Raw genomic sequence first — 23,135 nt, forward strand, 5'->3', positions numbered from 1 at the left:
AACCAGGAGTAATGACATTTCACATTTATCTCTCAGACCCAAGTTATGAAATCTGACAGTCCACAGCTAATATAACCAAGATAGGAGAGGCAGGACATGCTATCAGGGAGGAGATGGCAATCTTAAGCTTCATGATCATAGTGTAGAAGTTGAGTCAGCTCCCCATTCCTATGGCCTCCACACAGGTATAATTTCTTGTAATTTGAGAGCTAGTAGCTCTCTAACTTCTCATATAGTTTAGCACATTCCAAGGGAATGAAACAGCCTTACAGTTACTTAACCAATGTCCAGAAAAAGTCATCTTTCCTTTATTCTGCTACTTCTGTTCCTCTTTAATGTACATGGCTAGAAATATCCACAGTTCTGAGCAGCTGGCATATTTTTGAGTCTTATTTGAAGGATAATGTCCCCATACAGAGTAGAAAACAGCAGTGATTCTTTGAGATGCAAGGAGAGGAAGGAATCTATATAAAGAGATCTTCTTGCTCATAAGAAGAAGAAAGCACTGGCACAGACTTATTAGGAAATCATGGATTCTCCTTCCCCTGTGTCTGGTTTGCTTTGGCTAGTTTCCTGATCAGAGGGCTGTATCAAATGACCTCTAGAAAGATCACTAATTCTCAGGCACTCTGAAACTGTGGCTGATTAGCAGGCCTCTTTTTCTCTACCCATGTGGGGATTCTCTGTAATAGGACGTTCCCAGCAGCAGTTGTCTTTCTATTCCCTGAAACATTTTTCCCCTTCCCAATACCTGGAAGACCTTCTAATTCCTCCATGGGCTCTTGGCCTCCAGTCCCTGCAGCTGGGGCCATGAGAGACCAAGTATAGCTTAAAATTCTTTGGCCTGTTCAGGGAGCTTCACTAACACCTAACATGAAAGCATTGAACTATGATTTAAAGACTCAGCATCTCAGAAGGAATTTTATTTGTTTTTGTATATAGTTGGGGGTTGGGAAACAAAGGAAAGTCTTTCAGATAGGAGGCAGTTACTTTCTGCCTCCTTTGTTAGCATGATTGACTGGTCCTCTAATCTCATCCAAGCCCACACAACCCTGCTTGACAAAGACCTTCTTTATTTAAGTTAATAAGAAGAAAAATTCCTTGTGGTTAACTTTTCAGACTCTGAGGTCACTGTGCAACTGACCAGCTTCATAGGGTTTGCCCTCTATGAAGCATTTTCTTTAGCAAGGCCTGATGGGTACATTTCAGAGGCCAGGACCAAAGTTTCGATCAAGTGTACCATATCTAGTCTTAAATATTTCTAAAATGTCAGAGTCAGTAGGTCTCTTAGGGAGCTCCCCAAAGAACATCTCTGGCCATGCTTATGCACATGTGTGTGCACACACACACGTGCACAAATGCCAACCTTGTAATGATGCTGGAAGTCTGAGAAACCTGTTCCTGACTGAGGCCAAACAGCAAGTCAATGACAAAACTAAAACTTGAATCTAGTCTCCAGATTCCCTGGGGGGTGTTCTTTACACTGCTGTACAACATACACTTCCAGCCTTCTGCTTCCTACAGACCAGTTGCTTCCCTTTATGATATTGCAGGGACTTATTTCTGCAGTAAAGTGTCCATATCTAAGCAAGAGAGTAAGACTGCCTTGGGGGGAAGTCCAACTCCCGGTAAGGCTAAAGGTAGATGAGTGCTGGGGAGCCTCCCACAAAAAGCAATAGGATATGTCCATTCCATGGCTGGTTGGCTATTGGCTTGGGTGGCTCAACCTCACTGGTTCCCTGGTATAGGTTTTTTCTATGTTCCACCTACCAGAGCAGTTGGACATTCAGAAAGAAGTTCTGCCAGCTTGGTGGGTGCAGCTGTGGACAAGCCTTGCAAATCAAGTAAATGAAGCAGTGCTTTGCTCTCTCTGCCACTCCCTTGCCTCCTCCACATGTTTGAATAAACAGGGTGGGTATCAAAAGCATCTACATAATAATTTCAGTTTGATTTGTCAAATGAAAAAGAAGAGTCAAGAGACCTTCAAGATGGGAGAGGAGTAAGACATGGAGATCACCTTCCTCCCCACAAATACATCTGAAATACATCTACATGTGAAACAACTCCTACTGAATGTTAGCAGAAGACCTCAGACTTCCCAAAAGTAAAGAAATTCCCCACGTACCTGGGTAGGGCAGAAGAAAACAGAAAAAAACAGAGACAAAAGAATAGGGATGGGACCGAAACCTCTGGGAGGGAGGAGTGAAGGAGGAAAAGTTTTCACACACTAGGAAACCCCTTCACTGGTGGAGACGGGGTGTGGTGGAGGAAGCTTTGGAGCCATGGAGGAGAGCACAGCAGCAAGGGTGCAGAGAGCAAAGTGGAGAGATTCCCACACAGAGGATCAGTGCCAACCAGCACGCACCAGCCTGAGAGGCTTGTCTGCTCACCAGTCAGGGCGGGTGGGGGCTGGGAGTTAAGGCTATGGATTCAGAGGTCAGATCCTAGGGAGAGGACTGGGGTTGGCTGCATGAACACAGCCTGAAGGGGGTTAGTGCGACACAGCTAGCCAGGAGGGAGTCCAGGAAAATGTCTGGAACTGCCTAAGAGGCTAGAGACCATTGTTTCAGGGTACACAAGGAGAGAGGATTCAGAGCACTGCCTAAACGAACTCCAGAGCTGGGTGCAAGCCACGCCTATCAGCATGGACACCAGAGATGGGCATGAAATACTAAGGCTGCTGCTGCAGCCACCAAGAAGCCTGTGTGCAAGCACCAGTCACTATCCATACAACCCCTCCCAGGAGACTGTGCAGCCCACCACTGCCAGGGTCCTGTGATCCAGGGACAACATCCACGGGAGAAAGCATGGCATGCCTCAGGCTGTTGCAATGTCACACTAGCCTCTGCCGCTGCAGACTCGCCCTGTATTCCATACCCCTCCCTCCCCCCCTGGGCTGAGTGAGCCAGAGCCCTCTAATCAACTGCTACTTTAGCCCCTTCCTGTCTGAGTGAAGAACAGATGCCCTCAGGCTACATACACACAGAGGCAGGGCCAAATCCATAGCTGAACCCCAGGAGCTGTGCAAACAAAGAAGAGAAAGGGAAATTTCTCCCAGAGGCCTCAGGAGCAGTGGATTAAATCTCGACAATCATCTTAATGTACCCTGCATACCTGGAATACCTGAATAGACAATGAATCAGCCCGAAATTGAAGTGCTGGACTTTAGGAGCAACTGCAAACTTGGGGTTCACTTTCTACATCTAATTTGTGTCTGGTTTTACGTTTATCTTAGTTTAGTATTAAAAGTTTATTATCACTGGTAGATTCATTTATTGATTTGGTTGCTCTCTTCTTTTTATATATATATAAATATCTATATTTTTAAATTTTTTTCTTTTTGTGAGTGTGTATGTGTATGCTTATTTGTGTGATTTTGTCTGTATAGCTTTGCTTTTACCATTTTTCCCAGGGTTCAGTCTCTCCATTTTTTTTTATTACTTTTCAAATTTTAATAATTTTTAATTTTTTTATTTTAGTAACTTTATTTTATTTTTCCCTTACTTTCTTTTTTATTTCCTTCTTTCTTTTTTTCCTTTCTTTCTTTCTTCCTTCCTTCCTTCCTTCCTTTCTTTCTTTCTACCTTTTCTTCTAGCCATGTGGCTGAAAGAGTCTAGGTACTCCAGCCAAATGTCAGTCCTGTACCTCTGAGTAGAGAGAGCTGAGTTTAGGACATTGGTCCACCAGAGACCTCCTAGCTCCACATAATATCAAACAGCAAAAGCTCTCCCATAGATCTCCACCTCAATGCTAAGACCCAGCTCCACTCAATGACCAGCAAGCTACAGTGCTGGACAACCTATGCCAAAAAACTAGCAAGACAGGAACACAACCCCACCCAATAGCAAAGAGGCTGCCTAATGTCATGCAAATGTCAAAACACCCCAAAACCCACCACTGGACATGGTCACGCCCACCAAAAGACAAGATCCAGTCTCATCCACCAGAACACAGGCACCAGACCCCTACCCGGAAGCCTAAACAACCCACTGAACCAACCTTAACCACTGGGAACAGACAACAAAAACAGTGGGAACTACGAACCTCCAGCCTGCGAAAAGGAGACCCCAAACACAGTAAGTTAAGCAAAATGAAAACACAGGGAAACACACAGCAGACGAAGGAGCAAGGTAAAAACCCACCACACCAAACAAATGCAGAGGAAATAGGGAACCTACCTGAAAAAGAATTCAGCATAATGATAGGAAAGATGATCCAAAATCTTGGAAAAGGAATGGAGAAAATACAAGAAACGTTTAACAAGAACCTAGAAGAACTGAAGAGCAAACAATGATGAGAAACACAATAAACGAAATAAAAAAATTCTCTAGAAGGAATCAATAGCAGAATAACTGAGGCAGAAGAATGGATAAATGACGTGGAAGGTGAAAGAGTGGAAATACCTACTGCAGAGCAGAATAAAGAAAAAAGAACTGAGGACAGTCTCAGAGACCTCTGGGACAACATTACTGCACCAACATTCGAATTATAGGGGTCACAGAAGAAGAAGAGAAAAAGAACAGGACTAAGAAAATTTTTGAAGAGATTATAGTTGAAAACTTCCCTAATATGGGAAAGGAAATAGTCAGTCAAGTCCAGGAAGCACATAGAGTCCTATACAGGATAAATTCAAGGAAAAACATGCCAACACACATATTAATCAAACTATCAAAAATTAAATACAGGGAAAAATATTAAAAGCAGCAAGGCAAAAGCAACAAATAACATACAAGGGAATCCCCATAAAGTTAACAGCTGATCTTTCAGCAGAAACTCTGCAAGCCAGAAGGGAGTGGCAGGACATATTTAAAGTGATGAAAGGGAAAAACCTACAACCAAGATTACACAGCAAGGATATCACTCAGATTTGAAGGAGAAATTAAAAACTTTACAGACAAGCAAAACTTAAGAGAATTCAGAACCAGCAAACCAGATTTACAACAAATGCTGAAGGAAATTCTCTATGCAGGAAACACAGGAGAAGGGAAAAATATACAATAACAAACCCCAAACAATTAGGAAAATATTATTAGGAACATAAATATCGATAAATACCTTAAATGTAAATGCACTAAATGTTCCAAACACAAGACATAGACTGGCTAAATGGATACAAAAATAAGACCCATATATACGCTGTCTACAAGAGACTCACATCAGACCTAGGGACCCATACAGACAATAAGTGAGGGGATGGAAAAAAATATTCCATGTAAGTGGAAATCAAAAGAAAGCTGGAGTAGCAATTATCATATCAGACAAAATAGACTTTTAAATAAAGACTATTACAATAGACAAAGAAGGACACTACATAATGATCAATGGATCATTCCAAAAAGAAGATATAACAACTGTAAATATTGATGTACCCAACATAGGAGCACCTCAATACATAAGGCAAATGCTAACAGCCATAAAACCGGAAATCGACAGTAACACAATCATAGTAGGGGACTTTAACACCGCACTTTCACCAACGGACATATCATCCAAAATGAAAATTAATAGGGAAACACAAACTTTAAATGATATGCTAAACAAGACGGACTTAACTGATATTTATAGGACATTCCAATGAAAAACAACAGAATACAGTTTCTTATCAAGAGCTCATGGAACATTCTCCAGGATAGATCATATCTTGGGTCACAAATCAACCCTTGATAAGTTAAGAAAATTGAAATTGCATCAAGTATCTTTTCCAACCACAATGCTATGAGATTAGATATCAATTACAGAGAAAAAATCCTATAAAAAATACAAACACTTGGAGGCTAAACACTACACTACTAAATAACCAAGAGATCACTGAAGAAATCAAAGACAATATCAAAAAATACCTAGAAACAAATGACAATGAAAACACAATGACCTAAAACTCTTGGGATGCAGCAAAAGCAGTTCTAAGAGGGAAGTTTATAGCAATAAAATCCTACCTCAAGAAACAAGAAACATCTCAAATAAACAACCTAACCTTACACATAAAGCAATTAGAGAAAGAAAGAAAAAAAACCCAAAGATAGCAGAAATAAAGAAATCATAAAGATTAGGTCAGAAATAAATGAAGAAGAAATGAAGGAAATGATAGCAAATATCAGTACAACTAAAAGCTGGTTCTTTCAGAAGATAAACAAAATTGGTAATCAATTAGCCAGACTCATCAAGAAGAAAAGGTAGAAGACTCAAATCAACAGAATTACAAATGAAAAAGGAAAAGTAACAGCTGGCACTGCAGAAATACAAAGGATCATGAGAGATTACTGCAGGCCACTAAATGCCAATAAAATGGACAACCAGGAAGATATGGAAAATTCCTTAGACAAGTGCAGCATTCTGAGGCTGAACCAGGAAGAAATTGAAAATATAAGCAGACCAATCATGAGCACTAAGATTGAGATGGTGAATAAAAATCTTCCAACAAACAAAAGCCCAGGAACAGATGGCTTCACAGGCAAATTCGATCAAACATTTAGAGAACAGCTAAAACCTATCCTTGTCAAATTATTCCAAAGTATAGAAGACGGAGGAACACTCCCAAAGTCACCCTGATACCAAAACCAGACAAAGATGTCACAAAGAATAAAAATTCAGGCCAATATCACTGATGAATATATATGCAAAAATTCTCAACAAAATACTAGCAAACAGGATCCAACAGCACATTAAAAAGTTCATACACCATGATCAAGTGGGCATTATCCCAGGAATGCAGGGATTCTTCAATATACACAAATCAATCAATGTGGTAAACTGTATTCACAATTTGAAGGAGAAAAACCATATGATCATCTCAATAGATGCAGAAAAAGCTTTTCACAAAATTCAACAACCATTTATGATAAAAACCTTCCAGAAAGTAGGCATATAGGGAAGTTACCTCAACATAATAAACAAACCCACAGCCAACATCATTCTCAATGGTGAAACACTGAAACCATTTCCTGTAAGATCCGGAACAAGACAAAGTTTTCCACTCTCACCGCTGTTATTCAACATAGTTTTGGAAGTTTTAGCCACAGCAATCAGAAGAAAAACAAATAAAAGGAATTCAAATCGGAAAAGAAGAAGTAAAGCTGTCACTGTTTGCAGATGACATGATATTATACATAGAGACTACTAAACATGCTACCAGAAAACTACTATAGCTAATCAATGAACTTGGTAAAGTAGCAGGACACAAAATTAATGCACAGAAATCTCTTGCATTCCTATACACTATGATGAAAAAATTGAAAGATAAATTGAGGAAACACTCCCACTTACCATAATATCGAAAATAATAAATACCTGGGGATAAACCTACCGAAGGAGATAGACAGTTGGAGAGATATACAATGTTCTTGGATTGGAAGAATCAATATTGTGAAAATGACTATACTACCCAAAGCAATCTACAGATTCAATGCAATCCCTATGAAACTACCAGTGGCACTTTTCACAGAAGTAGGACAAAAAAATTCTCAGTTTGTATGGAAACACAAAAGAACCTGAATAGTCAAAGCAATCTTGAGAAAGAAAAACGCAGCTGGAGGAATCAGGCTCCCTGACTTCAGACAATACTACAAAGGTACACTAATCAAGACAGCACAGTACTGGCACAGAAACAGAAATATAGATCAATAGAACAGGATAGAAAGCCAGAGGTAAGCCCATGCACCTATGGTCACCTTATTTTTGATAAAGGAGGCAGGAATATACAGTGGAGAAAAGACAGCCTCTTCAATAGTGGTGCTGGGAAAACTGGACAGCTACATGTAAAAGAATTAAATTAAAGCACTCCCTAACACCATACACAAAAATAAACTCAAAATGGATTAAAGACCTAAATATAAGAGCAGACACTATAAAATTCTTAGAAGAAAACATAGGCAGAACACTCTATGACATAAATCACAGCAAGATCCTTTTTGAGCCACCTCCTACAGAAATGGAAATAAAAAATAAATAAACAAATGGGACCTAGTGAAACTTAAAAGTTTTTGTACATCAAAGGAAACCATAAACAAGAGGAAAAGACAACCCTCAGAATGGGAGAAAATATTTGCAAATGAAGCAATTGACAAAGAATTAACCTTCAAAATTTACAAGCAGCACATGCAGCTCAATATCAAAAAAACAAACAACCCAATCCAAGAATAGGCAGAAGACCTAAATAGACATTTCTGCAAAGAAGATATACAGATTGCCAACAAACATATGAAAGAATGCTCAACATCACTAATCATTACAGAAATGCGAATCAAAACTACAATGAGGTATCACCTCACACCAGTGAGAATGGCCATTATCAAAAAATCGACAAACAATAAATGCTGGAGAGGGTGTGGAGAAAAGGGAACCCTCTTGCACTGTTGGTGGGAATGTAAATTGATATAGCCACTATGGATAACAGTATGGAGGTTCTTTAAAAAACTAAGAAGAGAACTACCTTATGACACAGCAATCCCACTACTGGGCATGTACCCTAAGAAAACCATAATTCCAAAAGAGTCATGTACCACAATGTTCATTGCAGCTCTATTTACGATAGCCAGGATATGGAAGCAACCTAAGTGTCCATCAACAGATGAATGGATAAAGAAGATGTGGTACATATATACAATGGAATATTACTCAGCCATAAAAAGAAACGAAATTGAGTTATTTGTAGTGAGGTGGATGGACCTAGAGTCTGTCATACAGAGTGAAGTAAGTCAGAAAGAGAAAAACAAATACCGTATGCTAACACATATGTATGGAAACCAAAAATAAAAAGAAAAATTGTTCTGACGAACCTATAGACAGGTCAGGAATAATGACGCAGATGTAGAAAATGGACTGAGGACACGGGGAGGGGGACAGGTAAGCTGAGACGAAGTGAGAGAGTGGCATCTACATATATACACTACCAAATGTAAAGTAGATTGCTAGTGGGAAGCAGCCACATAGCACAGGGAGATCTGCTCGGTGCTTTGTGACCACCTAGAGGGGTTGGATAGGGAGTGTGGTAGCCAGATGCAAGAGGGAGGAGATATGGGGATATATATATATATATATATATATATATATATATATATATATGTATTGCTAATTCACTTTGTTATACAGCAGAAACTAACACACCATTGTAAAGGAATTATACTCCAATAAAGATGTTTAAAAAAATTAATTAATTAAAAAAAAAAGAATCATAGAAGAAACCATCACAACTTAATCTCCCTTGAAAAGGAATTAAGAAAGAGGGTGGAGAGTTAGTACCACACTGGCAATTGGTGCCTGCTCAGTAAATCAGAGCATTTTGCTAGAGAGCAGGAGACCTTGTATTGTATCCACACCTGACCAGCCCTCAGCTTATTCAGTGAACATTTTGGATTTATTTGCCCACCTCCAGTTTCCATCCTTGCTCCCTGCCAGCCTATGTGTACTAGAGTTCATGGAGTCCCCCATGCTCTGCCCTACCCCCTAGGACTTCTAAAAAATCAGTGGTTGAGTGAAAGTATCACCTATACCTCTAAATATTAATAAATACCTTCAATCAGCTTAGGGGGGGCATCAGGAAGAAGAACCTGTTCTCACGAATTGCAGTTTCTAGGAAATTTCTAATTTCTCTGATGCTGATGTTTGGTTATGCTGTCACTTTGCTACCCTTCACATGCATTAGATCCACTTGAAGGGAAGGGGAAGGAACATATCCCTGACAGCTTTTTTTGTTTTCCATTCTTTAATTGTTCTTTATTTTTTATTTTTGCAAGAGTTTTTTAAACAAATTTATTGGAGTATAATTGCTTTACAATGGTGTCTTATTTTCTGTGTATAACAAAGTGAATCAGCTCTGTGCATACGTATATCCACATATCCCCACCCTCTTTTGCCTCCCTACCACCCTCTCTATCCCTCCCTTCAAGGTGGTCACAAAGCACCGAGCTGATCTCCCTGTGCGATGCAGCTGCCTTCCACTAGCTATCTATTTTACGTTTGGTAGTGTATATATGTTAGTGCTACTGTCTCACTTTGTCCCAGCTTACTCTTCCCCCTCCCTATGTCCTCAAGTCCATCCTCTACATCTGCTTCTGTATTCCTGTCCTGCCCATAGGTTCATCAGAACCATTTTGGTTTTTTTTAGATTCCACATATATGTGTTAGCATATGGAATTTATTTTTCTGCTTCTGACTTACTTCACTCTGTATGACAGACTCTAGGTCCATCCACCTCACTACAAATAACTCAATTTCATTTCTTCTTATAGCTGAGTAATATTGCATTGTATATATGTGCCACATCTTCTCCATCCATTCTCCATCTGTCGATGGTCACTTAGGTTGCTTCCATGTCTTGGCTATTGTAAATAGTGCTGCAATGAACATTGTGGTACATGACTCTTTTGGAATTATGGTTTTCTCAGGGTATATGCCCAGTAGGGGGATTGCTGTGTCATATGGTAGTTCTATTTTTAGTTTTTTTAAGGAACCTGCATACTGTTCTCCATAGTGGCTATATCAATTTACATTCCCACCAACAGTGCAAGAGGGTTCCCTTTTCTCCACACCCTCTCCAATATTTATTGTTTGTAGATACTTTGATGATTGCCATTCTGACTGGTGTGAGGTGATACCTTATTGTAGTTTTTATTTGCATTTCTGTAGTGATTAGTGATGTTGAGTATTCTTTCATGTGTTTGTTGGCAATCTGTATATCTTCTTTGCAGAAATGTCTCTTTAGGTCTTCTGCCCATTTTTGAATTGGGTTGTTTGTTTGTTTTGTTATTGAGTTGCATGAGCTGCTTGTAAGTTTTGGAGAGTGATCCTTTGTCAGTTGCTTCATTTGAAACTATTTTCTCCCATTCTCAGGGTTGTCTTTTCGTCTTGTTTATGGTATCCTTTGATGTGCAAAAGCTTTTAAGTTTCATTAGGTCCCATTTGTTTATTTTTGTTTTTATTTCCATTTCTGTAGGAGGTGGCTCAAAAAGGATCTTGCTGTGATTTATGTCATAGAGTGTTCTGCCTATGTTTTCCTCTAAGAGTTTGATAGTGCCTGGCCTTACATTTAGGTCTTTAATCCATTTTGAGTTTATTTTTGTGTATGGTGTTAGGAAGTGTTCTAATTTCATTCTTTTACATGTAGCTGTAACCCTGACAGCTTCTTTTATATCTTTTTTTCTTTTTCTGGAGATTTTTAATAGGATCCCAAGTTTGCAGCTCATATTTGAGAACTTGTTTGTGTGCTGTTGTGATTTCCTCCTCATAGCACCCCTCCCCATAGCCTGGTTGTATAATACTCAATAGCGTGTTCCAGTTTACCATTGGACATTTGAATCCAAAGAAGTTGGAGGAAGCACAAAAGCCCAACGTGATGGCAGCAGCAAAAACATCTTTTTAAAGCTAAATGGCTTGATGAGGCATACTCTTTGGACCAGGAGATCAAATGTGGAGGGATAGATTTGTTATTTCCCTGCTTTCCTCCTAGCAGGCAGAATTGAATATAAACTCTGAGAAGGGTAGCATTTCCCTTGTCCTCTCCCTTGATGTGCTCAGGGCACAACCCCACATCAGGTAATCAGCCTATAATTAGAATGAGGTGCTGGGCATTGGGATATTGAAATGAATGAGATGTAGCCTTGGCTATCCAGTGAGGGCAAGTATGTTCCAGGCAGAGGAAACAGTGTGAGCAAAATTCTGGAAGAATGGAAGAGAACAGAAGGCATGTGGAGGAGTGGGAGGTGGGAAGAGATTGCACTTGAGGGGTCAAGGCAAAGAACTATGTAGTGCAGTGGGGCAGAGAGGGCAAAGTCTGATTGCTCTAAACTCTGAGAGGTCCCTCTACCTTACATGAGCTTATTTCGTGTTCTCAGGCAGCCATGTGATTTGAGCCAAACAGGAACCTTTGAATTAGCCCCATTGTCTAAATGAGGAAAAGATTGTGATTAAGCTACTTCTGAAGGAAGTGAGTTGATGGCAGCACTGGGCCCAGAACTGAAGTCTTTGAGGTTCTTACCTTAGAAATTTCCAAGGCAGCTGCTTGTTCCATTAAGGGATCATTATTTTGCTGTGGTTTGATGGTTTAGAGCATGGACTTTTGAGTGACTCTCTCCTGGATTCTGCCACTTTCGGCATATTACTTCCAATTTCTCTGACACTGGTTTGGGGACAAATAACACTACATCCCTTATTGGGTTGTGAGTATTAATAGGAATATGTGGCACAGGATTTAGGGTACACAGTAATAATCAAGGTAATAACTGTCACTATATGGAGCTTACAGTGTGATGTGTACTTTTGTAAACACTTTATATATGTTAACTTATATAATCCTTACCGCAGCCAAATGAGGCTGGTAATGTTATTATCATCATTTTAAAGATGAGGAAACAGAGGAACAGAGAAGATGAGTTAACTGACAACAATCACCTTGGTGAGCATAGAGGTGTATTTTTTCAAGTTTTTTTTTTTTTTCTTGGTTGAGTGGCACCAAGTGGCATTTTATGGCAAGTACTTAAAACAGAATTGATAGAATTGGGTTGCTCCTAGCTGGTGCAGTGTGTAGACCAGATGCCACTGAGTAGTCCTCCTGGTCTGATCATTCTCAGCTTAGCAAGTTGTGCCTTTAAAAGTCATCCTGGCCATCTTTGTATAGCATTGGCCCCCTTTATAGCGTTCTTTCACTTCATACATATTCAAAATGGACTGTAGTACATCTTCCTGGCCTGCCTCAAGCTGGGGCATGGCCGACTGGTACCACGTTCAGCTTCCCATCCCTCCAACAGGAAAACCTTGCATGACCCCCACACTCTGAGGGATTCTTCTCCTAACACTGGGCCTCCAGAGGTTCTGTGCTAGTATGTGGGCCCCTCAAGGAGGAGTGTTTACCAAAGTTCCAGGGAACCCCTGAGGTGTAGTCTGGAGTCACACTAGTATCTCTGAGCTTTTTTTTTTTTTTAACATCTTTATTGGAGTATAATTGTTTTACAGTGGTGTGTTAGTTTCTGCTTTATAACAAAGTGAATCAGCGATACATATACATATATCCCCATATCTCCTCCCTCTTGCGTCTCCCTCCCACCTTCCCTATCCCACCCCTCTAGGTGGTCACAAAGCACCAAGCTGATCTCCCTGTGCTATGCAGCTGCTTCCCACTAGCTATTTTACATTTGGCAGAGTATGTATGTCCATGACACTCTCTCACTTCATCCCAGCTTACCCTTCCCCCTCCCTGTGTCCTCAAGTTGAGCTTTCTTTTTGAGGTTGTATTATTAGAAAATATTTCCATTGAGCTCCCCTTTTTCTTCCCATCCCTTAGACTGAAAAAAAAGTGATATGCTCAAGAATACAATTTCCTGCTACCCTTCTCTTTGGGCCACTGCCCTGCCTAGACTGTTTACCTCTGATTGTTTCTGGGAAGATGTGGGAACCCCCATCTCTAAACTTGACTTGAAGCTTTTCAGTACAAGGCTGAGACCTTAGCATTAGAGTATCAGGGCTAAGACCTTAGAGATCATCCTCACATACCTCATTTAACAGCTGGAAACCTGAGACCCAGAGAGAGGAAGGGACTGACTCTCCAGTGACTTTTTGACCTAGAGACAGTATAACATAGTGGCAAAAGTGAGCACGCTCTATGGAGCTGCAGACTTGTGGTTGGATTGTGGATCTTTGGCTAAGTAGTTGGGTGACTGTGGCTGATCACTTGACTTCTTTGTACCTCAGACTATAAAGATGACAGCAAGACTATCTACCTCCCAGGGCTACTGTGATGCTCAGAAGAGACAGAGTGAAAGTATGTAGTACAATGTCTGATCCCTGTAGGTGCTCAATAAGTATTAATTCTCCTGAGTCAGGGGGCCACTTCTTTTTGTCCCCATGGTTTGCCTTGCATTCCATGAGTTCTGAGCATACCTATATTAGACTCCTTTGCTGACATGTAAGCTCCTCGATAACAGGGCCAAGTCTGGCTTGACATCTGAGATAGCCCCCCACATATCAGAGTTCCCATAAATAAGAGGCCCTTGGAAACTCTGTAGAATAGAATTAGCTAGGTGTTAGGTGTTTTTGGTGTGTGTGTCTGATTCTACATAGCAAGAAATATAAGCAAGTTATTCAGGCTTTCTGGATAACAGACCAAGGTGATGAAATTTCCTGTTTAATCAGTAGATTTTAATGAACTGAGAAAGGAAGGAAAAACAATTTTAAGAGGGTGAATGGATTCTCTTTCTCTCCTTGAAACATCATCTCCTTCTTGTCCTTCCCTCTCTTGCTTTACTTGTCTGTGAAGCAGAGAGACTTCTAGCACCTGCTCAGGCTTTACTCTTCAGATACAAGAAAGAGACTAAAAGTCTAGAACTAGGATGAAAGATTGGAGCAGAAAGAGAGATTTAGAGAAAAAGAGAGCGAATAAGAGAGAGAGAGACAGATAGACAGACACCTCATGGCAGCTGGTGCCTCTAGAGCCAGAGAGCAACTGGCAAAGAAGGACTATAGCAGTCCTGGGTAGTGGGGCTCATTTGGCCTCAGGGTAAACAAGAGTATGGGTCTTTATAGCTCATGAAGCCTTTCAGGGATTCCCAGAGGTCCCTCCCTCCATCCTTTCTTCCTCACCAGGCCCTTTCTGTCCTCCTCCTGTCCCAGCCTATGCCCAGGTCTAGGTGCCTCCAGGCAAGTGAAGGGGCCATCCCTCCTGCCTGGCTGCCTCTCACTATCACATGTCCTTCCCAGGGCGAGGACATCCTAGACAGGAGCTCGGAGCTGATCTACACTGGGGAGATGGCGTGGATCTACCAGCCCTACGGCCGCAACCAGCAACGGGTCTTCTTCCTGTTTGACCACCAGATGGTCCTCTGCAAGAAGGTAACCCCACCCCTTTCTTCCCTGAGAGAGATGGGCACCCCAGGGGGCACCAGACCCTTCCTCTCCATCATCCCCAGTTCCCAACAAAGTGGGCTAACCCTGCTGGGCAAAAGCAAGACAAGATATTGGCAGCAATTCCATATCAGAATCACTGGTATGGCATGAATATCACAAGCAGGGCTGGCTTATGGGCAGTGAAATTCTGAAATTGGTAAAGTTTGTGTTGGTATCTTTTATACACTTTTCCCTCCTGCCCTTCATGGCGATCTTTCTCACTCTTTTCGACCCAGAGTTGATAGCCTGCTGATTTGCACCAGTTGCGAAAAATATTGAAATATTTCTATCCCAGTTGGTGAATAAGTGGCTTCCCTGAGCACCTCCCCCCATTTCTACTCTAATGGCTTTGACCATCTGGCCCCTTACTGCCCTAGGAACCAACAAGGGCCCTCCTACTTTACTCTTACAGGTAAGGTGCCTTACCCTTGTGATACAGGAATTTTCCCTGTCCCCCTACCCATTTTCTATACAAGTTGTGTCACATCCCTATAACTCTCAGCTGTGCTCTTCTTTACCCTCTCTTCTCTGTAATCCATTTCAGAAAAGGTCTTGCTCTTGTGATTAACTCAGCATGAGTGTTTGTTTCTTGGTATCTTCTCCTTGGCAGGCAGGAGGATGGCATATGTTCTCAGCCTGATTCCTCCTGATGGGATACTGTTTCCTCCACCTCCTCCCTTAGGATAGGGAGTTCAGATCACTTTTAGTTCCAGGGACTGGCTGGGAAGAATTTGGGACCAGGGAAAGTAAAAGAGGAGGGGAAAAACAAAGAATGCTTAAAGTGACTTTTTATTTATTTATTTATTTTGCGGTACGTGGGCCTCTCACTGTCGTGGCCTCTCCTGTTGCGGAGCACAGGCTCCGGACGCGCAGGCTCGGCGGCCATGGCTCATGGGCCCAGCCGCTCCGCAGCATGTGGGATCTTCCTGGACCGGGGCATGAACGCGCGTCCCCGCATTTGCAGGCGGACTCCCAACCACTGCGCTACCAGGGAAGCCCTAAAGTGACTTTTTAAATTCACCATCCTACCCTTGGCTCTTTCTCCATAATCCATTCCCTTTGTTCTCTTCCTCACCAAGTAGCAAATACCTCTGAAAGGGAATACTAAATCATGAAGCACCAGGTTAAACACTGTCATCTTTTCCAGCGTGGAACAGGAACCACACATTTGTTTTTAAGCCCCCTGTTCTCTGTGTATACCACATCTTGCATTAAATCTCTGGCTATTTGCCTTTGACAGTGGATTGAGGGAACGAATTAAGTTTCCAGTCGAACTACCTCAATATTTGAGAATAAGCTTTAAGTGCCAGCTCTAGAACTGATAGCTTGCTAGTTAATGGAGAAAATTACTGCCTTGGTCTGGACCTCGCCCTGGAAGAGAGAACTTTTATGAATCTGGAACTTGGCCAAACACCCAGCCCTCTTATTATCTACCCCCAACTCTTCCTTAGACGTCCATCAAATCAGGAGGCAGGATTTTTGAGGGTTAACTTATGTAGCCAAGGAAATTCTCAGCATATCAGTCATGTCACCAATAGGCATGTGCTCATTCTTCCCACTGAGCCCTGCTTACACTCAGAACAAGCAGTTGTAGAGAGACACAGAAAAGAGATTAGGAAGCTGATTTATTTTACCGTTGCCCACCACTCACACTCTGTTAATTTAAGCATCTCTAAGCCAAGGCTGAGATTACTTTAAGGAAAATGTGAAACTCAGCTCTGCAAAGTAGTAGCTATAGGAGACAGGGCCAGGAGCCAGAACACAAAATAGTGAGGCAAAGGCTAGAAATAAAGGGAAGAAACAACATGGACAGTGAGCTAAGTTTAGGAGCCAGGGGACAGCAGAAAACTAAAATGGAATGAGAATCAGCTCCAGGCCAGCTAGTAGAAGCCAGTGATTAAGGAGAAACCAGAAGCCAAGCCAGCCAAGCGGGCAGGATGGGCGTAGCAGGCAAAAAGGATGACAAAAACAAGAGAAACCTTGAAGCTAGCATAGCTTTCTTCCAATGGGAGCCTTCTTGTTCTAGCAAGAACCATGGCCTCCCCTTCCAGAAAAAAGCTATCCACATACCTGGGCTTTCTTGACTCTGGTTTCTCAGAGCATGAGAAGCTACAGTTTGATTTTTCAAAGCCTATTAAAACTATATCTGATGTTTGTGTTGAGGCTATTGTTGAAGATTTCTATTTGCAATAGGCCTTTCTATTCAGCAATAGGGGGTAAACATTTTTTTTTCTTTTTTTTTGCGGTACACGGGTCTCTCACTGTTGTGACCTCTCCTGTTGTGGAGCACAGGCTCTGGACGCGCAGGCTCAGTGGCCATGGCTCACGGTCCTAGCCACTCCGCAGCATGTGGGATTTTCCTGGACCAGGGCACGAACCCGTGTTCCCTGCATCGGCAGGTGGACTCTCAACCACTGCGCCACCAGGGAATCCCTGGGAGTAAACTTTTGAGAAATGACCATGGCACCAAAATAAGGTATAGAAAGAGACAAGGTCTTTGGTCTGCTGGATGGTTGAGGGACCTCTTGCCATTGCTATAAAAGCCTTTCCTCTTGAGGTAGAGCTGGAAGAAATGGATAAATCTTCCTGGATATGAAGAATCCTTTGGCAAAGGAAATCTACAGAGGAAAAGGGCCAGGACTAGAGCTGGGCGAGTAAGACACTCACCTCAGGCACAGAGTTAAAAAGGAGGCCCCAAAGCACAGTAATCCTTTTAACAGGGAAGAAAGGGGACAAGAAAGCTACGTAATCAAATGTGGCTGCATAAATCTTTCTGATGAGTTCATATATAAAAAGGAGGATGAAACATGGGCCTGTAGCAAGTGGATAGATATTCATATGTAATATTTTATATGTATAGGATATTTAATAGGAGTGACAAAGATTAGTTTCATGAATCTTGCAATGAGTTAAAGTTAGTTTTTAAAGATTCTAAGGCAATATCAATGATTTTAAAAGATCTTTTCAAAAAAAGAAGAAAAAAGAAGTGATAGTCTGTAGTCTGGCAACTCCCTTCAAGGGACAAATAATTTACTTTAACACAGGAACTTAAAACCTCTCTGTCAAGGGAAAAAGAGCATAAACCTGTTGAGGGGGAATTTAAACCTAAGGTATCTGAGGTTGTAAGAAAGCACTTCAGTGCTCTGAATTCATTCTTTCATGCTATAATTATTGAACCCCTGCTCTGTGCCAGCCAGCTCTGCCTTCTTAGAGCTTGTAGACTAATGGAATTTAAGTGTAATGTAATTTAAAAATATATACATCACTGGGCAATGAAATAATACTCAGATGTCCCCAGCAGAATTACTGTAGGTAAACTCAGCGGAGTCATGTGTTACAGGAGATCTATGACAACACTATAGATGGGAAAATGTACCAGTTTTCAAAATATAAAAGATTCTAGAAAATACAGATTGACAATAAAATAATAATGAATCAACATTTACTGTGCACCTCTATAATTCTGTTCTAAGGCTTTTACATTCATTAACTCAATTTAATCCTCACAACAAACCCATGACGTAGGTACTATTATTTTTCCCATTTTAAATATATGTAAAGTGAGGTAGAGAGAAGTTATATAATTTGCCCAAGGTGATATTATATCTAGTGAGCGATGGAGCCAGGAATTGCATCCAGGCAAGCTGACTCCAAATTCTTCATTAGTAACCTCTATGTCATTATTGCCATTGAGCTTGTCAGAATTCTATAATAGATACTTTTTAACATCTTTATTGGAGTATAATTGCTTTACAATGGTGTGTTAGTTTCTGCTGTAAACAAAGTGAATCAGCTATATGTATAAATGTATCCCCATATGCCCTCCCTCTTGTGTCTCCCTCCCACCCTCCCTATCCCACCCTTCTAGGGGGGCACAAAACACCAGGCTGATCTCCCTGTGCAATGCAGCTGCTTCCGACTAGCTATCTATTTTACATTTGGTAATGTATATATGTCAATGCTACTCCCTCACTTCATCCCAACTTACCTTTCCCACTCCCCGTGTCCTTAATTCCATTCTCTATGTCTGCGTCTTTATTCCTGTTCTGCCCCTAGGTTCTTCAGAACCTAATTTTTTTTTTTATTCCACATATATGTGTCAGCCTACAGTATTTGTTTGCCTCTTTCTGACTTACTTCACTCTGTATGACAGTCTCTAAGTCCATCCACCTCACCGCAAATAACTCAATTTTGTTTCTTTCTATTGCTGAGTAATATGCCATTGTATATATATGCCACATCTTCTTTATCCATTCATCTGTCGATGGACACTTACGTTGCTTCCATGTCGCGGCTATTGTAAGTTGTGCGGCAATGAGAATTGTACTACATGACCCTTTTTGAATTATGTTTTTCTCAGGGTATATGCCCAGTACTGGGATAGCTGGATCATATGGTAGTAATATTTTCAGTTTTTTAAGAAACCTCCATACTGTTCTCCATAGTGGTTGTATCAATTTACATAACCACAAACAGTGCAAGCGGGTTGCCTTTTCTCCACACCCTCTCTAACATTTATTGTTTGTAGATTTTTTGATGATGGCCATTCTGATGGGTGTGAGGTGATATCTCACTGTACTTTTGATTTGCATTTCTCTAACGATTAGTGATGTTGAGCATCCCTTCATATGTTTGTTGGCAATCTGTATATCTTCTTTGGAGAAATGTCTAGTTAGGTCTTCTGCCCATTTTTGGATTGGGTTGTTTTATTTTTTTTTTTAACATCTTTATTGGGGTATAATTGCTTTACAATGGTGTGTTAGTTTCTGCTTTATAACAGAGTGAGTCAGTTATACATATATATATGTTCCCATATCTCTTCCCTCTTTGTCTCCCTCCCTCCCACCCTCCCTATCCCACCCCTCCAGACAGCCACAAAGAACCGAGCCGGTTTCCCTGTGCCATGCGGCTGCTTCCCACTGGCTATCTACCTTACGTTTGTTAGTATATATATGTCCATGTCTCTCTCTCGCCCTAACACACCTCACCCTTCCCCCTCCCCATATCCTCAAGTCTGTTCTCCAGTAGGTCTCTGTCTTTATTCCTGTTTTACCCCTAGGTTCTTCATAACATTTTTTTTTCTTAAATTCCATATATATGTGTTAGCATACGGTATTTGTCCTTCTCTTTCTGACTTACTTCACTCTGTATGACAGACTCTAGATCTATCCACCTCATTACAAATAGCTCAATTTCATTTCTTTTTATGGCTGAGTAATATTCCATTGTATATATGTGCCACATCTTCTTTATCCATTCATCCGACGGCGGGCACTTAGGTTGTTTCCATCTCCGGGCTATTGTAAATAGAGCTGCAATGAACATTTTGGTACATGACTCTTTCTGAATTCTGGTTTCCTCAGGGTATATACCTAGTAGTGGGATTGCTGGGTCATATGGTAGTTCTATTTGTAGTTTTTTAAGGAACCTCCATACTGTTCTCCATAGTGGCTGAACCAATTCACATTCCCACCAGCAGTGCAAGAGTGTTCCCTTTTCTCCACACCCTCTCCAGCATTTATTGTTTCTAGATTTTTTGATGATGGCCATTCTGACTGGTGTGAGATGATATCTCATTGTAGTTTTGATTTGCATTTCTCTAATGATTAATGATGTTGAGCATTCTTTCATGTGTTTGTTGGCAGTCTGTATATCTTCTTTGGAGAAATGTCTATTTAGGTCTTCTGCCCATTTTTGGATTGGGTTGTTTATTTTTTTGTTATTGAGCTGCATGAGCTGCCTGTAAATTTTAGAGATTAATCCTTTGTCAGTTGATTCATTTGCAAATATTTTCTCCCATTCTGAGGGCTGTCTTTTGGTCTTGTTTATGGTTTCCTTTGCTGTGCAAAAGCTTTGAAGTTTCATTAGGTCCCATTTGTTTATTTTTGTTTTTATCTCCATTACTCTAGGAGATGGGTCAAGAAGGATCTTGCTGTGATTTATGTCATAGAGTGTTCTGCCTATGTTTTCCTCTAAGAGTTTGATAGTTTCTGGCCTTACATTTAGGTCTTTAATCCATTTTGAGCTTATTTTTGTGTATGGTGTTAGGGAGTGATCTAATCTCATACTTTTACATGTACCTGTCCAGTTTTCCCAGCACCACTTATTGAAGGGGCTGTCCTTTCTCCACTGTATATTCCTGCCACCTTTATCAAAGATAAGGTGACCATATGTGCATGGGTTTATCTCTGGGCTTTCTATCCTATTCCATTGATCTATCTTTCTGTTTTTGTGCCAGTACCATACTGTCTTGATTACTGTAGCTTTGTAGTATAGTCTGAAGTCAGGCAGCCTGATTCCTCCAGCTCCATTTTTTGTTCTCAAGATTGCTTTGGCTATTCGGGGTCTTTTGTGTTTCCATACAAATTGTGAAATTTTTTGTTCTAGTTCTGTGAAAAATGCCAGTGGTAGTTTGATAGGGATTGCATTGAATCTATAGATTGCTTTGGGGAGTAGAGTCATTTTCACAATGTTGATTCTTCCAATCCAAGAACATGGTATATCTCTCCATCTGTTTGTATCATCTTTAATTTCTTTCATCAGTGTCTTATAATTTTCTGCATACAGGTCTTTTGTCTCCTTAGGTAGGTTTATTCCTAGATATTTTATTCTTTTTGTTGCAATGGTAAATGGGAGTGTTTTCTTGATTTCACTTTCAGATTTTTCATCGTTAGTATATAGGAATGCCAGAGATTTCTGTGCATTAATTTTGTATCCTGCTACTTTACCAAATTCATTGATTAGCTCTAGTAGTTTTCTGGTAGCATCTTTAGGATTCTCTATGTATAGTATCATGTCATCTGCAAACAGTGACAGCTTTACTTCTTCTTTTCCGATTTGGATTCCTTTTATTTCCTTTTCTTCTCTGATTGCTGTGGCTAAAACTTCCAAAACTATGTTGAATAAGAGTGGTGAGAGTGGGCAACCTTGTCTTGTTCCTGACCTTAGTGGAAATGCTTTCAGTTTTTCGCCATTGAGGATGATGTTGGCTGTGGGCTTGTCATATACGGCCTTTATTATATTGAGGAAAGTTCCCTCTACACCTACTTTCTGCAGGGTTTTTATCATAAATGGGTGTTGAATTTTGTCAAAAGCTTTCTCTGCATCTATTGAGATGATCATATGGTTTTTCTCCTTCAATTTGTTAATATGGTTAATCACATTGATAGATTTGCGTATATTGAAGAATCCTTGCATTCCTGGAATAAACCCCACTTGATCATGGTGTATGATCCTTTTAATGTGCTGTTGGATTCTGTTTGCTAGTATTTTGTTGAGGATTTTTGCATCTATGTTCATCAGTGATATTGGCCTGTAGTTTTCTTTCTTTGTGACATCCTTGTCTGGTTTTGGTATCAAGGTGATGGTGGCCTCGTAGAATGAGTTTGGGAGTGTTCCTCCCTCTGCTATATTTTGGAAGAGTTTGAGAAGAATAGGTGTTAGCTCTTCTCTAAATGTTTGATTGGGTTGTTTTTTGATATTGAGATGCATGAGCAGCTTGTATATTTTGGTGGTTAATCCTTTGTCAGTTGCTCCATTTGCAAATATTTGTCCCATTCTGAGGGTTGTCTTTTCATGTTGTTTATGGTTTCCTTTGCTGTGCAAAACTTTTAAGATTCATTAGGTCCCACTTGTTTATTTTTATTTTTATTTCTCAAGGAGATGGGTAAAAAAGGATGTTGCTGTGATTTATGTCATAGAGTGTCCTGCCTATGTTTTCCTCTAAGTGTTTTATGGTGTCTCCTCTTACATTTAGGTCTTTAATCCTATTAGTGTTTATTTTTGTGTATGGTGTTAGGGAGTGTTCGAATTTCATTATTTTATATGTAGTTGTCCAGTTTTCCTAGCATGACTTATTGAAGAGGCTGTCTTTTCTCCATTGTATAGTCTTGCCTCCTTTATCAAAGGTGAGGTGACCATATGTGCGTGCGTTTATCTCTGGACTTTCTATCCTGTTCCATTGATCTATATTTCTGTATTTGTGCCAGTACCATACTGTCTTGATTACTGTAGCTTTGTAATATAGTCTGAAGCCAGGGAGCCTGATTCTTCCAGCACCATTTTTCTTTCTCAAGATTGCTTTGACTATTCAGGGTCTTTTGTGTTTCCATGCAAATTGAGAAATTTTTGTTCCAGTTCTGTGAAAAATGCCATAGGTCATTTGATAGGGATTGCATTGAATCTGTAGATTGCTTTGGGTAGTATAGTCGTTTTCACAATTTTGATTCTTACAATCCAAGAGCACGGTATATCTCTCCATCTGT

General features: G+C 40.6%; 1 protein-coding gene across 2 annotated transcripts in view; it reads left to right on the forward strand.

Annotated features, from left to right (window-relative positions):
* The window catches only part of ARHGEF9 (Cdc42 guanine nucleotide exchange factor 9), a 348,163-nt gene that overhangs the window by 288,306 nt on the left and 36,722 nt on the right, over positions 1–23,135 (forward strand). For both annotated transcript variants that reach the window (XM_007454889.1, XM_007454890.1), the window contains exon 8: positions 14,686–14,817. In XM_007454889.1, coding sequence (XP_007454951.1) covers positions 14,686–14,817 — 132 coding nt within the window. The remainder of the gene's footprint in view (positions 1–14,685; positions 14,818–23,135) is intronic.

The sequence above is a fragment of the Lipotes vexillifer genome, unplaced genomic scaffold (genome assembly GCF_000442215.2).
Source record: "Lipotes vexillifer unplaced genomic scaffold, Lipotes_vexillifer_v1.1 scaffold1593, whole genome shotgun sequence".
Taxonomy (NCBI): Eukaryota; Metazoa; Chordata; class Mammalia; order Artiodactyla; family Lipotidae; genus Lipotes; species Lipotes vexillifer.